The sequence below is a fragment of the Lissotriton vulgaris genome, chromosome 6 (assembly GCF_964263255.1).
Source record: "Lissotriton vulgaris chromosome 6, aLisVul1.2, whole genome shotgun sequence".
In the NCBI taxonomy this organism is placed as follows: Eukaryota; Metazoa; Chordata; class Amphibia; order Caudata; family Salamandridae; genus Lissotriton; species Lissotriton vulgaris.
In genome coordinates, this window is record NC_141694.1 from 592,982,664 (window position 1) to 592,995,636 (window position 12,973).

General features: G+C 46.1%; 1 protein-coding gene across 1 annotated transcript in view; it reads left to right on the plus strand.

Annotated features, from left to right (window-relative positions):
• Positions 1-12,973, plus strand: part of CFAP206 (cilia and flagella associated protein 206) — a 473,657-nt gene that overhangs the window by 412,275 nt on the left and 48,409 nt on the right. Inside the window, exon 12 of the mRNA XM_086926596.1 lies at positions 8,827-8,967. Coding sequence (XP_086782722.1) covers positions 8,827-8,967 — 141 coding nt within the window. The remainder of the gene's footprint in view (positions 1-8,826; positions 8,968-12,973) is intronic.

Here is a 12,973-nt window from a genome sequence, read left to right on the forward strand (position 1 = left end):
GTCTTGGTAACATGTATGTGTAAGAGAGGTACGCAATAAGTACACACCGTGGGTCTGTTTGCTGGGGACCCACAACACACACGTGTCACAGACGGACACAACGTGTGTTCGTGTCAAAAAGAGTGTTGTGCATGTAATACTTTCGAGTAACGGGGGTTTAACTGCACTGCGACTGCCGTGCAGCGCTCTGATACCGTGATGGTCATGTTAGCGCTTTTAACACATAATAAATAAATAAATACATAAATAGAAGTATGTCTGAGGGCAGGGGTACCACGGTGCACTTAGCAAACTTACGTACAGTACCGGGACACCCCTTCCCTTTTAAAACAAATCTAAACGTGTTGTGTCTCATTTACAATAAAGCCGGCGCAGGAGGGGATGAAATGCAGAGTTTGTAAAGGGTTGTATATGTAAACGTCTGGCTGAGCACTTCCTGCCCCTGCTTACAAAGTGTGTGAGAGGGGCAAGGGGGGTTGTGATCCGCGCATATGTATCATCCATACACACATTAATGCATAGTTATTGCAGCCCGGACCTGGGACAATGTGAGCACACAATGCATCACGGTGTGTTCAACATACAAGAATATTCAATGACATTGCGGTGTGCATTGGTACACTGTACTATTCTAATCGTGTGTGTATTGTGTAGCATAGGGTAACAAGTCGGCTTGTAGAACAGGCAGTGAAATCGCGGTGTGCGCGTAAAACACGGGTGCAGCATGCAATGGCAATCGAATGTGTACCACATTTAAAAACATCTTATGAACCACAACGTGCAATTAAATGCGTCATGCAAACTCTTACAAAAACTGTATTTATATAAAATGTAACAAATGTACACAAAAATACCCCTGTGATGTGTAGAACATAATATTGCGACACCCAGCGTTGCGCACATTTAACAATGCCGTGGAGTGATTAACTCACTGCAACGCGCTTTATAAAGCCTTAGTAATAATAAAAATAATGCAATAAAAGGAAGTGTGTGCTACATGTAAAAACATTGCGGCTTGTGTTTGGCATGCAATAACACCGCAGTGTGTGTAGCATGAAATGCACCCCAGCGCCTACATGTAATAACCGCGTGGTGTCTGTAACATGCAACCAAACGCGGTATTTACATGTAATAACATTGCGGCATTGTTTACAACATACAGTGACACTGCGATGTGTGTAACTGTTTGTGGAAATATAATGCAAACAAGAGGGTGCCGGTGTTCCATTTCTTTTTCTAGAATGCAGATAAAGGATCCAAAAAAGAACCAGCGCGCGCCTCGCGCTGAAGTTAAACAAGCATTGGCCATGAAAGAGACGCGGCCGTGAAAGTGAAAGCACGGCCGTGAGATGCGCTCTGTAGTGGGGTAGGGGGAGGGGCAGGGGTAGATGGTGTTGAGGCAGATCTTTTTTTTTCAAGTCAGGTGGGGGGACGGGAGAGCAGGGGAGAAAGCGAGTGGGAGGGAACGAGGTGTGAGTGAGGCCAAGCGTGTGCCTGGCGAAGCATCACGGTTCATTAGACAACATGCATTGGGGGGAATCTGGCTTGGAATCCTCTTGGTCAGAGAGTTTGTTTCAACTCCATTACTCTCGTCTATTTATCCCTGCGGGATAGAATAGTCGAGACCTAAAACAATCAGCAAGAGAAGAAAATAAAGAACAAGCACAAGTATTTTATGTCATGATCCCGTCTGGAATCAGAATGTATTCCGGTCTCTATCACTACTGATTCTTCTGAGTTTCGATACTGGGAGGCGGGGGGAGGCAATGTCACAACTTCACGATCCTTAGTTGGAAGAGAATAAGGGTAAGCATGTGCACTTTTGAGATCTGAAAGCAGTTTCTTTGCCCCAAAGTGTTACCTGCTGGCCCTGAAAGAGAAGCAGTCCTGATCTACACAGACTTTGCCACTTTGAACATGTTTGTGCTAGATGTCTGGGGAGATTTGCAGTTGCCCTCTGAATCCCAACATCTTAAAAAAAGCACTTACTTTGCGCTCGCTGCATCACCGAGTCGGCGATGCTGCTAGCGCAAAGTAAGTGTTTTTATTTATTTAATAACTTACTCTCGACTTTCCTGTCATAAGTCACACTCCACTATCTCCCCACCCAGCACTGCCCCACTCACCGCATTACCTGTACAAGCCGCCACTGGCAGCTCGTACGTCGTATGTCACACTCCACTACCCCCACAACCAGCCCCGCCTTACCCCACTGCCTCACAGCGTTACCTGTGCGAGCCGCCACTGCTTGCCATCCATGGTCATCCTTAGTATCATAGTTGTGCATCCTGGATAGACAAAGGTGAGCGCCCCAGAAAGAATGCATCCATAATTTAGTGGTAGTGGAATGAGCTTCTTCTTCTTCTATTATCACACAGTTATACAGAAATTCGAAGACTTTAGGGCCAGATGGATTACGATTTGATTTCTCAAGTCTCTGATTGTGAGTTTTTGCAACTTTCAATTAGAGACTCACAAAATCAAATGTATTAATGTGTCTGATGCATATTTAGCGATTCCCAAATAGGTTGCAAATTCGCCTGCCTCATCAATATTCATGAGGCAGGTCGCAATTTGCGACCCATTGGGAATGGCTACAATCACATTCATGGTGGCCTGCAGCAGACCACAATGTCCGTGATTGGTTTTAAATAAAGTAATATATATTTTTAGGTTTCGCCTGGCCGAAGGCTGCACACTGCGCAGCTTTTCGGCGCAGGCGAAATCTTATGTTAGAACAGAGTGGGCTTGGGATTACGCCCTCTGTTCCATTGGTTAGCTCCATAAATGGAGGCTAGCCATTGGAACAGAGATCTGTCCGTCATGGCCGGACCAGATTCGTGGGCGTTCCCGCGATTTTTTCCCTCTCCGCCTCTGCGATGTCGTCATCGCGGCGGTGGGCGGAGTTTCATTTTTTAAAAAAAAATTTGTTTGTTTTTCCCATTCCGCGGCTGACCGCCGCCGGAGGAAGTCCAGGTCCAGGTGAGTGCTGGCCATTCCCGCCGCCCCCCCCTCCCGCTGTCTGTGCTCCGCCCCCCTCCCTCCCGCTGTCCTTGATCGACCATCTATTTGAGTTTTCCGCCGCCGGAGGAAGTCAAGGTGAGTGCCTCTAGGTGAGTCCCTCCCGCTGTCCGTGTGCCTCCCGCTAGGTTGTACCTTTTTTATTTTGCTTCTTTATCATTTCATTTATCGTTCGTGTCCCCGTTCCCGCCCCCCTCCCGCTGTCCGTGTGCCTGCCCGCCCCCTCCCGCTGTCCGTGTGCCTCCCGCTAGGTTGTACCTTTTTTATTTTGCTTCTTTATCATTTCATTTATCCGTGTGCCTCCCGAAGGGTGCTCTTGGATTGATACTCTGCTGTTTTTCTATAATGTGCTCCATGTGTGTTTGGGCTCTATCTACTGTGTTATACTGTGTCCAGTTATCCTTTTATGACATGTTATTAAACTCTGCTATGCTAATACATTCCTGTACATTTACAGTATGCTGTGCTATAATACCGTGCTCTATGTTTCATGTTGTAGTGTTAGGTCATGCTCGGACATGTCGTGCTGTTGGGTTCTGGGGGGTTTATGGAGCCCCTTGCAGTTGTATTATAGATGTGCGCCTTTTATTCAGGGTTCAGCCACTTGAATCGAACACGTCTCGCTGGAGCGTCCCATTACTCGTAACGTGCTTGAGTGCAGCCCACTTTCTATAACTAGTCATGGGGTATCAATGATGGCGTCTTTAAAACTAACCGCATATTTCACGGAGGTTCGTTTAATTCACTTCAGGGGCTGGCCGACTGAGGGTCTGTTGCAGCAGTTCAAACCTCTCGACATGCGAGTTTCGCACACTTCTCTGCAGCCGGCCATGAATCTCCTGAGCTGTCTTTCCAGCCTGCCATGTGCTCTTCTGTGGTGGTGACACAGTTGCGCCATAAATAACCAGAGGGGCCGGCGAGCTGATGCTTTGGGTAAAGCTGTCTGCTCGCTTTAGTTTGTAATGTTTATTTTTAGCCTCTCTGCACCGCATGCTGATGTTTCACTCCTTCCGGGAATGCCACTGACAGAATTAGACTCCAATGGCTGCTCACGCGGGCGTGCCGCTCTGCAAACTCGTGCTCATGTGCCACTCGTGTTTGTAGGTCAGAGGACACGGCCCTGCATGAACGGGTCCTACTCAGTGAGATATGTTCAAGGGCTGAAAGGTTTAATTTCTTAAGGTGCCTGTAGGTGACATAGTTTCGTGTCACTTCTGCTGGGGCTTTTCAAGTTGCAAAGTTGTTATGTAAAGAGAAGATGTGATGGTCACACCAGATTAAGTTCATGTTTCTTCTTGTTGTGATTAATCCCGGCATGCCAAAGATTACGTGTGGGTCAAGCCACATAGAAATTTTCTTGCCACGTCAGTATGGTCATACCAAATGTTCGTTGCCTAAAACAGAGACAGATGTTGCTTATTGTTGGCTCTGGGAATGAAATTAATTAAAGCTTCCTTGAAGGCTCCGTTGTTTGAGGATATTATGTATCGCTAAAGAAATGAGCAGGAAATTATAAGTGAAGGGAAACACATTTCACGGATCTTATCAGTACTAGGAAAGATTCACATTTAGTAAAGTCTTCCATTTTGCCCGTTCTTCTATATTTGAAAACACCAACGATCTCACCCGCTGTCTACACATGAGGGATCCCGAGTGTGTGCGTGTGTGACTGCTCCAGTGTGTGCGTGCATGTGACTGCTCCAGAGTGTGTGTGTGTGTATGTGACTGCTCCAGAGTGTGTGTGTGTATGTGACTGCTCCAGAGTGTGTGTGTGTGTGTGTATGTGACTGCTCCAGAGTGTGTGTGTGTATGTGACTGCTCCAGAGTGTGTGTGTGTGTGTATGTGACTGCTCCAGAGTGTGTGTGTGTGTGTGTGTGTGTGTGTGTGTGTGTGTGACTGCTCCAGTGTGTGTGTAACTGCTCCAGTGGGTGTGTGTATGTGACTGCTCTGGTTGTGTGTGTGGGGGGGGGGCTCTGGGTGTGTGTGTGGCTCTGGGTGTGTGTGGCTGGCTCTGGGTGTGTGTGGCTGGCTCTGGGTGTATGTGTGTGGCTCTGGGTGTGTGTGTGGGTGGTAGTAATTGCTGTCTGCTGAGCTCGTCCGTAGGGTACAATAGTTCCCACATTTGTGAGAGATTAAGCTATTGGCAATGTAAATGACAATGCCATTTATTTATCTGTTTTCAAAACCAACACATAAATACAAATTTGTCATTTACAATGCCAATAGCTCTAACTTCTCCAAAGGCGAAACCGTTGCATTGTAAATGCTTGTTTGTAATGCAGCCCGTTTCCCTTAAAGGGAAATGGTCTGCATTACAAAAATAAAAATAAAAAGTTTTCTTTTCATTTTTTAAGATCAGGGAGTGGCCCGTGGGACCACTGCCTGCTCTTAAAAATGTTCTGACCCACATTCATAAAGGGTAAAGGGTCCCTTGGGAACCACTTCCCATTTGAGAATGGGTTACTGCTCTATGGAGTCAGTAAATTATGAATGTTTTGCAACCGCATTTCGTATTAGAAAGGGATACCTAAAACACACCCCTTCCTAATACCGAGTCTCAAAAGCAAAATGTGATTCGGTAATATATTACAGAGTAACATTTTGCCTTTTGTACATTGTAGAATGTATTTTACCGGTCTCAAATGGCCCAATGGGCCTTTTGAGACAAGTAAAATGCTTTGTACATCTGGCCCTCCGTTTTGATTTACAAAGCCTGGTCTCACCATCTCTCCATTACTAGGTTTGCATGGTGTATGCAGAGTGCTGAAGCTAGGTTAGTTAAGAGTTGCCTGATTTGCCTTTCTAGTTTGATTTCTACTTTTTTTCTCAGTAAACTAAATACAAGTAAAGCTCTTCTGCACCAGAAAAGCATCCACAGTACGCAGCCCTTTCTCTGCTCTGCCACCCCCAAACGGTAGGTGGCTTCTGTAACTTCATAGACTATGGGGAGACTGATGATTTATGGTAGTTGTATTACTAGTGTATCTGCACAGATTGTTACGTATACACCTGGCAGAGACGTTATTGGCCCTCTTGAAAAATCTGTTTTCTCCTCAATAACCCATTTGCAAATGTGTGTATTGCACATTTTGCGATTCTTCAGTGGGTCGCAAACAGACCTACCTCATGATTATTAATCAGGTAAGCCCCGGTGTGCGACTTATTGCGAAACGCAGAATTCAAGGGGATGGCGGCCTACAGGTGTCAGCAGACCACCATGTCTGTGATTGCTTTTCAATAAAACATTTTTGTTTATATGCAGCCCGTTTTTGATGCGTTTCAAAAAGAAAAATTAAAAGTTTTCTTTTCATTTTTTTAGGAGTAGGCAGTGTTCTTCAAAAATGTTTTTACAAACATTCACAAAGGGGAGGGGTCCCTTGGGGGACCCTTACCATTTGCGAAGGGGTTACCACCAACTTGAAGTTGGTGGTAAATTGCAAATGCTTTGCAAACGTATTTTGTTTGCAAAACATTCATACATGCCACTGTGATTCATTATTAGGAAGGGACTTCCTAAACTCGCCCCTTCCTAATACCAAATCACAAGCCCAAATTGCGGTTCGGTAACAGGTCTACGAATCTCAATTGGGCCTCTGTACATTTTAAAATGCCTTTTTGCATTCCCAAACGGCAGGATTATGCAAATCATGCCATTTTAAAGAGTAAACAAGCTTTATACATCTGGCCCTGTGTCCCCTGTGTCCATGTGCAAGCAAAAGAAAAAGTGGAAGTTTGTCTATGTGGATATGTAGACCGTTATTCATTCAAACCTGTGTCCTAAATGAGGGCGGGTCCATCGAAGGCAAGTTCAATGACTTTGTTTTTCAGGAGCTTCCTGAAGCACATATGGGTTTGGGCTAATATAATTGCATTGCTTAAGCCCCAGGATGCAGAAGGAGCTGCCTCTCTGTTTCAGGCTCTTCTTCATCTTCACTAACGGCCCCACCAGACCGCCGGGGATGCCTGGTCTCACCCTGGAGATACCCATTAAGGGACCATCTCTCAGGGAAGCCAGGAAGGGTTTCGCAGCGGTCGAAGCGCCTTGGGACCCTCCGGGTAAGTAGTGCGCTATATAAATGCCTATACATACATATACATACATACATAGCGTATATTGAGGTGCTGCAGTATCCAGGATCCTGCCACAACAGTGACAAACTGTAATACCCACAACAGATTTGCCAGGTAATATTTGACTACCCCTGGAATAGGAGAAACAGCCTCATTTTTGGCTATCATCCTACTGTCAGACTGTTGTAATTATTGTAGCATTTAATTTGTACAGGAAGGAAGGAGGAGGCTTCATACAAGGAACTTGCATCTGGGCACAATTTACATACTTTCCTTCTTACATTTGGCAGGTTTCAGAAGCTATTTGAAGTCCTATCAGGTGGTAGTGAACCTTTCCACATGCCAGTAGTAAGAAACAGCTCACGGAAGTACTATGTTTATGTTAATGTTAGTAGCAGTTTCCCTTGTCTGCATTTTGGCCGTCCACTATCCACGGGGTGAAATATGTAATGAAGGAAGCCGCCTAGAACGATGAGCTCTAGTCTAAAGAATGACAGCTTGATAATATCTCTTGACAGCTTCCTAACCCAAGGAACCCCCTAACCCCATCTTTAGAACAGTCAAAGTAGTCAGTTCTAACATCAATAAGAATAACTTTTTCTTATGTATCGCTTTAAAAGCACAATTGCCTCGAAATAACAGATGTTACGGTCACACAATTTAATGGCACTGAATTTGGTGATCTCTGTAGGATGGAAGAGTGGGTCTACGTTGCAGGATTTAACTTGTAACTTTGGATCACTGGAGATGTCCGCCATGAGCATGAACTCACAGACCTTTCTAAGAGCCACATTCCACAGTATGTTCACATGAATGTAGGACCCAGCATAGTGTGATTTTTGCATGTTATCACTTACAGGTTTCTTTGTGCCAGGTGTTCGTAAGGTTCGTTGCCACTTATGGCTTTCCGGCAGACAGATCACACGCCAAGACGAAGCAGTTTAGGTTAAACAACTAATTTTCTATATCCTACATCGGCAGCTCCTTTGAATATGGCAGAGGAGCTTCACCCCCACCCTCATGGCGGAGGAGTGTGGCCTCCCTGCCAGCAGCCAAAAAAAGAAAACTATGATTAATATGTGTTTATTATCGTTCAATTTTTCTACATAGTGTTGTGTCTAGGGGACTAGACCATGGGCATAACAGGTAGAGGAGGAGTGGTAGGTGCCCTGTTGTAAGTGCGTATAACGTTTTGGCTGGCCGTCTCAGGACGGCCAAACCGTCATGGACACTGAATTGGTCTCCAACCCGAGCTGCGCTGCCCGATTGGAGACAGCAGGCACAGGCTTCCAGACTACATGGGAGCACAACTTCAGATCACTCCAGCCAGTCCTGGTGCTGCTCTCTGCATGAGAGCAGTGTCAGGTTTGGCCCCAAGGTATTCTGGGAGCCAGAACCTGCAGTGCATGGAGCCAGAGAGGAGAGTCTGAGGGGCAAGTAAGTTATTTTTTTTCTTTGGTTGGCCGTCGTCCCCTGTCCCCCCATCCCACCCTGCCACTTTGCAAGGGCACCGGCCGCCACTGGTATCCAATATTGTGTAGATTACACTATATACTACCCCAGAGTTTTAATTGACTACAAATGTATCCCACATCCAACCTATCAATACCATCAGCTCACCAGTAGGTGAATTTGTTTAACTATAATTGTCATTATCTGGTCCATACAAATGATGAACCTTGTTAATGTGTTTCAGTACAAGTAGCATATTTATAATGAATTATTTGTTCTAGACCAAAGCTGGTGAGAAGTTTTTGAAGCCAATCTCAAAGTGTGACAGCGGGACACAGACTGATACCCACTTCATGGAGTCAAACATTGTGAAGACTTATGAATGGAACGAGTGGGAACTGAGAAGAAAAGCTATAAAACTGGTTTGTCTCAATCACTGTTGTATTAATTCACCTGATACTGATAAGAAAATTAAGATGAGCATTTAACCTCTTGTGTTAGTACATCCTCATCAAGAATTCTTAGACTCAAGCAGCTGTGCTGAACAGTTTCTCAAATCCCTTTATACCTTCAAAGCGCTGTCCCATTTCAGACTTTCTTGTAGTCCCATCACTTTTGAAAAGACTTGACATCATGTTATTTATTTATTTTTTGTATCGAAGCAAAGCGTACTGTGGTAATTGCAGAACGGTTCCTTGTGCACAGATGCACAAACTGGTGCTGTGATTTGCAAGCATTTCTAAATAAACTACGTCAAATGATTTCCTCTCTTATATACCAACCAAAACAATTGGGGACTATTTAGAGTTTGGCGGATTGGTTACTACATCACAAATATGGAGGATGTCTTGTTTGCCATATTTCAAGTACATTAGAACCTATGGCACCTGCAATACTGCAGACAGGATATTTGTCACTTTTTGCTGAAGGATCCTAAAACAAATTCTTTCTCTCTTACCCACCATCCAAAGGCATTATTGGTTTGGGCAGCTATTCGCTCCAGACTTGACTACTGCACCACTTAATATGCTGACTTCCCATTGTACTTAGTACAAAGGCTTCACAGGGTGTACTATACTGAAGTTCAACTGATTCAGGGGTTTGCCATAAAGATCTCATGACCTCAGCCAGATGGTCATTGCACTACCTTCCAGTGAAGAAGTAGATCATTTTAAACTCAGTTGCCTGTGATTCAGATATCGGAACAACCTGGAACCAAGCAATCTCATATCCAGAATCCATCCTTTACACATTACACGATTCTTAAAGGCAAAGATCAAAAACTTGTGGCCATCTACTGCTCGAAACTTGACTCTTAAGATGGAAAGTCTTTCTCTTTGCAAGGTTCACACTTCTGCAACATATTACCACTAGAGCATTGCCAGGCTCACACTTTTTCTAAAAGACCCTCATGATCTAATTATTTTAACGTGGACCTAACGCGGCACTAAGAGACACTAACAGGTAGATAGCACATAATACAATTAGTCACTTGGTCTTATATAAAGAGTTGCAGTTATTCCATTGCCTTGGGGCAATTGTCCGTCACAATGCCCCATTACTTCTATCAGATAACTCCCTTTTGAGTAAAGTTCAACTATACAAGGGGATAATTTAAAAAAACCTCTATAGAAATCTGTACTTCGGCCTCACTCAGACAACTGTTACTCAAGATAGTAAAACATAAAATACACGAGTGCCAAGAGATTAGCCCAATATTTTAGCTTAAATATAGCAAATGGTGAAGAGTCTGGGGCCTGGCTCACTGAGCAGCAGCCCCTAACTGTGATTCAACCGCCTAGATGGCAATCGTCCACTCCATCCATGATAAAAGACTGCGAGCTGTAGGAGTCCAGAGAGAAGCATCACCGGAAACGGTCGTGTCTGAGACAAAAGGGGCAATTGTATGCAGAGACCTCCGAAGTGTAGCAAAGGGTCCAACCTGTGATCATTAGACCCACGCACCAGGTGAACTCTAATAAGGACAAGGAGATGGGTCCAAGCTGTAACTCTACTGAGGAATAATACATTCTTTTCTCCATGCCAGCACCACTGTATCCTATGATAACATTGTTAGACAAGGTTTCTCAGGGAGGTGGATGGGTGATTCGCCTAAACCATCTAACTCCATCACTCCCTAGTTAGGTGTATCTTTAAGTTGGGATTGAGCAATAGATGCTACTTCAGGGTGGGAAGTATAGGGTGGGCTGTTTTTTAGGTCTCGCCTGTCAATGCGCATGCGCATTGAGCTTGCGAGACTATGGGGGCTTAAACAGACTTAAACCAACTTGCAAGGAATCGATGGCGATTCCTTGCAGTGCCCGTGAAATTCAAGCTCAATGCGCATGCGCATTGACATTAAAAGCGCGTGCACATGCCCCCAGCCGCCTGCCTTGCACGTCTTTTCCCTCAGCCGCACTCCTCCCACACCCCCGCTCCGCCCCCTCCCCTGCCTGCCGTGTCGCATTTCTTCAGGGCACCTCCCCTCATCACTTCCCCAGCAGCATCTGTTCCCCAGCCTGCCGAGAGCAGCTCTTCCTGCTCCGCCCTCTCCCCACTCTCTCTCCACTCACGACGCTCCTCCCGCTCCGCCCCTCCCCACTCTCTCTCCCAGCACACCTCCCCCTCCAGCATACAGCACGGAATTCAGGCTCCGCCAGCAGCTCTTCCCCTCCCCACTCTCTCTCCCAGCACACCTCCCCCTCGATCCGCACCTTGTTTAAACCTTGAAAACACATCCCGCCTCTCCTCCCCCTTCCTTCCCAGCACGGAATTCAGGCTCCGCCAGCAGCTCTTCCCCTCCCCACTCTCTCTCCCAGCACACCTCCCCCTCGATCCGCCCCTTGTTTAAACCTTGAAAAGACATCCCGCCTCTCCTCCCCCTTCCTTCCCTCCCCCCGGCTTCTTCCCACCCTCCTCCCTTTGCCCGAGGACATCACGAGAGCCGCTAACCCTCCTCCAGGAGCCAGATGATGAGGGAGGAGACGCACAACTGCGGACCTCTCCTGCTGGCACACGAACAGCAGCATCTGTTCCCCAGCCTGCCGAGAGCAGCTCTTCCTGCTCCGCCCTCTCCCCACTCTCTCTCCCCTCACGACGCTCCTCCCGCTCCGCCCCCTCCCCACTCTCTCTCCCAGCACACCTCCCCCTCCAGCATACAGCACGGAATTCAGCAGGAAGAATTGAGTCCAGGTTCCGTGGACTATTCTGCTCATTGCCTTTTTCAGGAAGATTTCATTATGACTGCTGCTAAGAGGTCCTTCACTATTAAAGCAGCTGGTTAATCCTCATCCCAAACTTTGATTCTTTCATTACGGCAACTAGCGTTCTTGTCTTCCCTCCCTCTGTCTAGGTCTATATACTGAATGTTCTGTTATTAGCGTATTTCCTCCACTGCAAATTAATTGCCCATCAAATTACTAACAATAATATTTTTGACATATAGCGCTTGGAACTCCGTCAGCAGCTCTTCCCCTCCCCACTCTCTCTCCCAGCACACCTCCCCCTCGCTCCGCCCCTTGTTTAAAGCTTGTTATTCTGAATGTCTGTCTAATTTTACCCCGTGTACAGCTGTGTTTATTCTACGGGTAAGCAACCTTGGAGACTGCAGCCCATGTCTGCTTGCCTTCAACTGTGTTTTTACTGTAATATATGGACTTCGTGGGCTTTATTTGATTCGTGTTCGGCTCTGTCTAGTCTGTTGTTCAAATGGGGGTTGTTTACAGTTCCGCAGGTAGCTGAACCTTTTCCTCCTGCTTGCATCACAAAACACGCCCTCATTGCCCAGTTGGAGGTGGGGAGCGCCGGGTGTTGATGAAAATGATCTGATAGCTTCTGATGGGCTCGTCACAATTCGGCTTCGTAGCGTATTTCCTCCACTGCAAATTAATTGCCCATCAAATTACTAACAATAATATTTTTGACATATAGCGCTTGGAACTCCGCCTGCAGCTCTTCCCCTCCCCACTCTCTCTCCCAGCACACCTCCCCCTCACTCCGCCCCTTGTTTAAAGCTTGTTATTCTGAATGTCTGTCTAATTTTACCCGGTGTACAGCTGTGTTTATTCTATGGGTAAGCAACCTTGGAGACTGCAGCCCATGTCTGCTTGCCTTCAACTGTGTTTTTACTGTAATATATGGACTTCGTGGACTTTATTTGATTCGTGTTCGGCTCTGTCTAGTCTGTTGTTCAAATGGGGGTTGTTTACAGTTCCGCAGGTAGCTGAACCTTTTCCTCCTGCTTGCATCACCAAACACGCCCTCATTGCCCAGTTGGAGGTGGGGAGCGGCGGGTGTTGATGAAAATGATCTGATAGCTTCTGATGGGCTCGTCACAATTCGGCTTCGATAGTTTTCAGTGACACAGCCATGGCTTAGTCTTCAACTATAAACGTATCCATGCATCCATTCACCCACCCATTCACATTT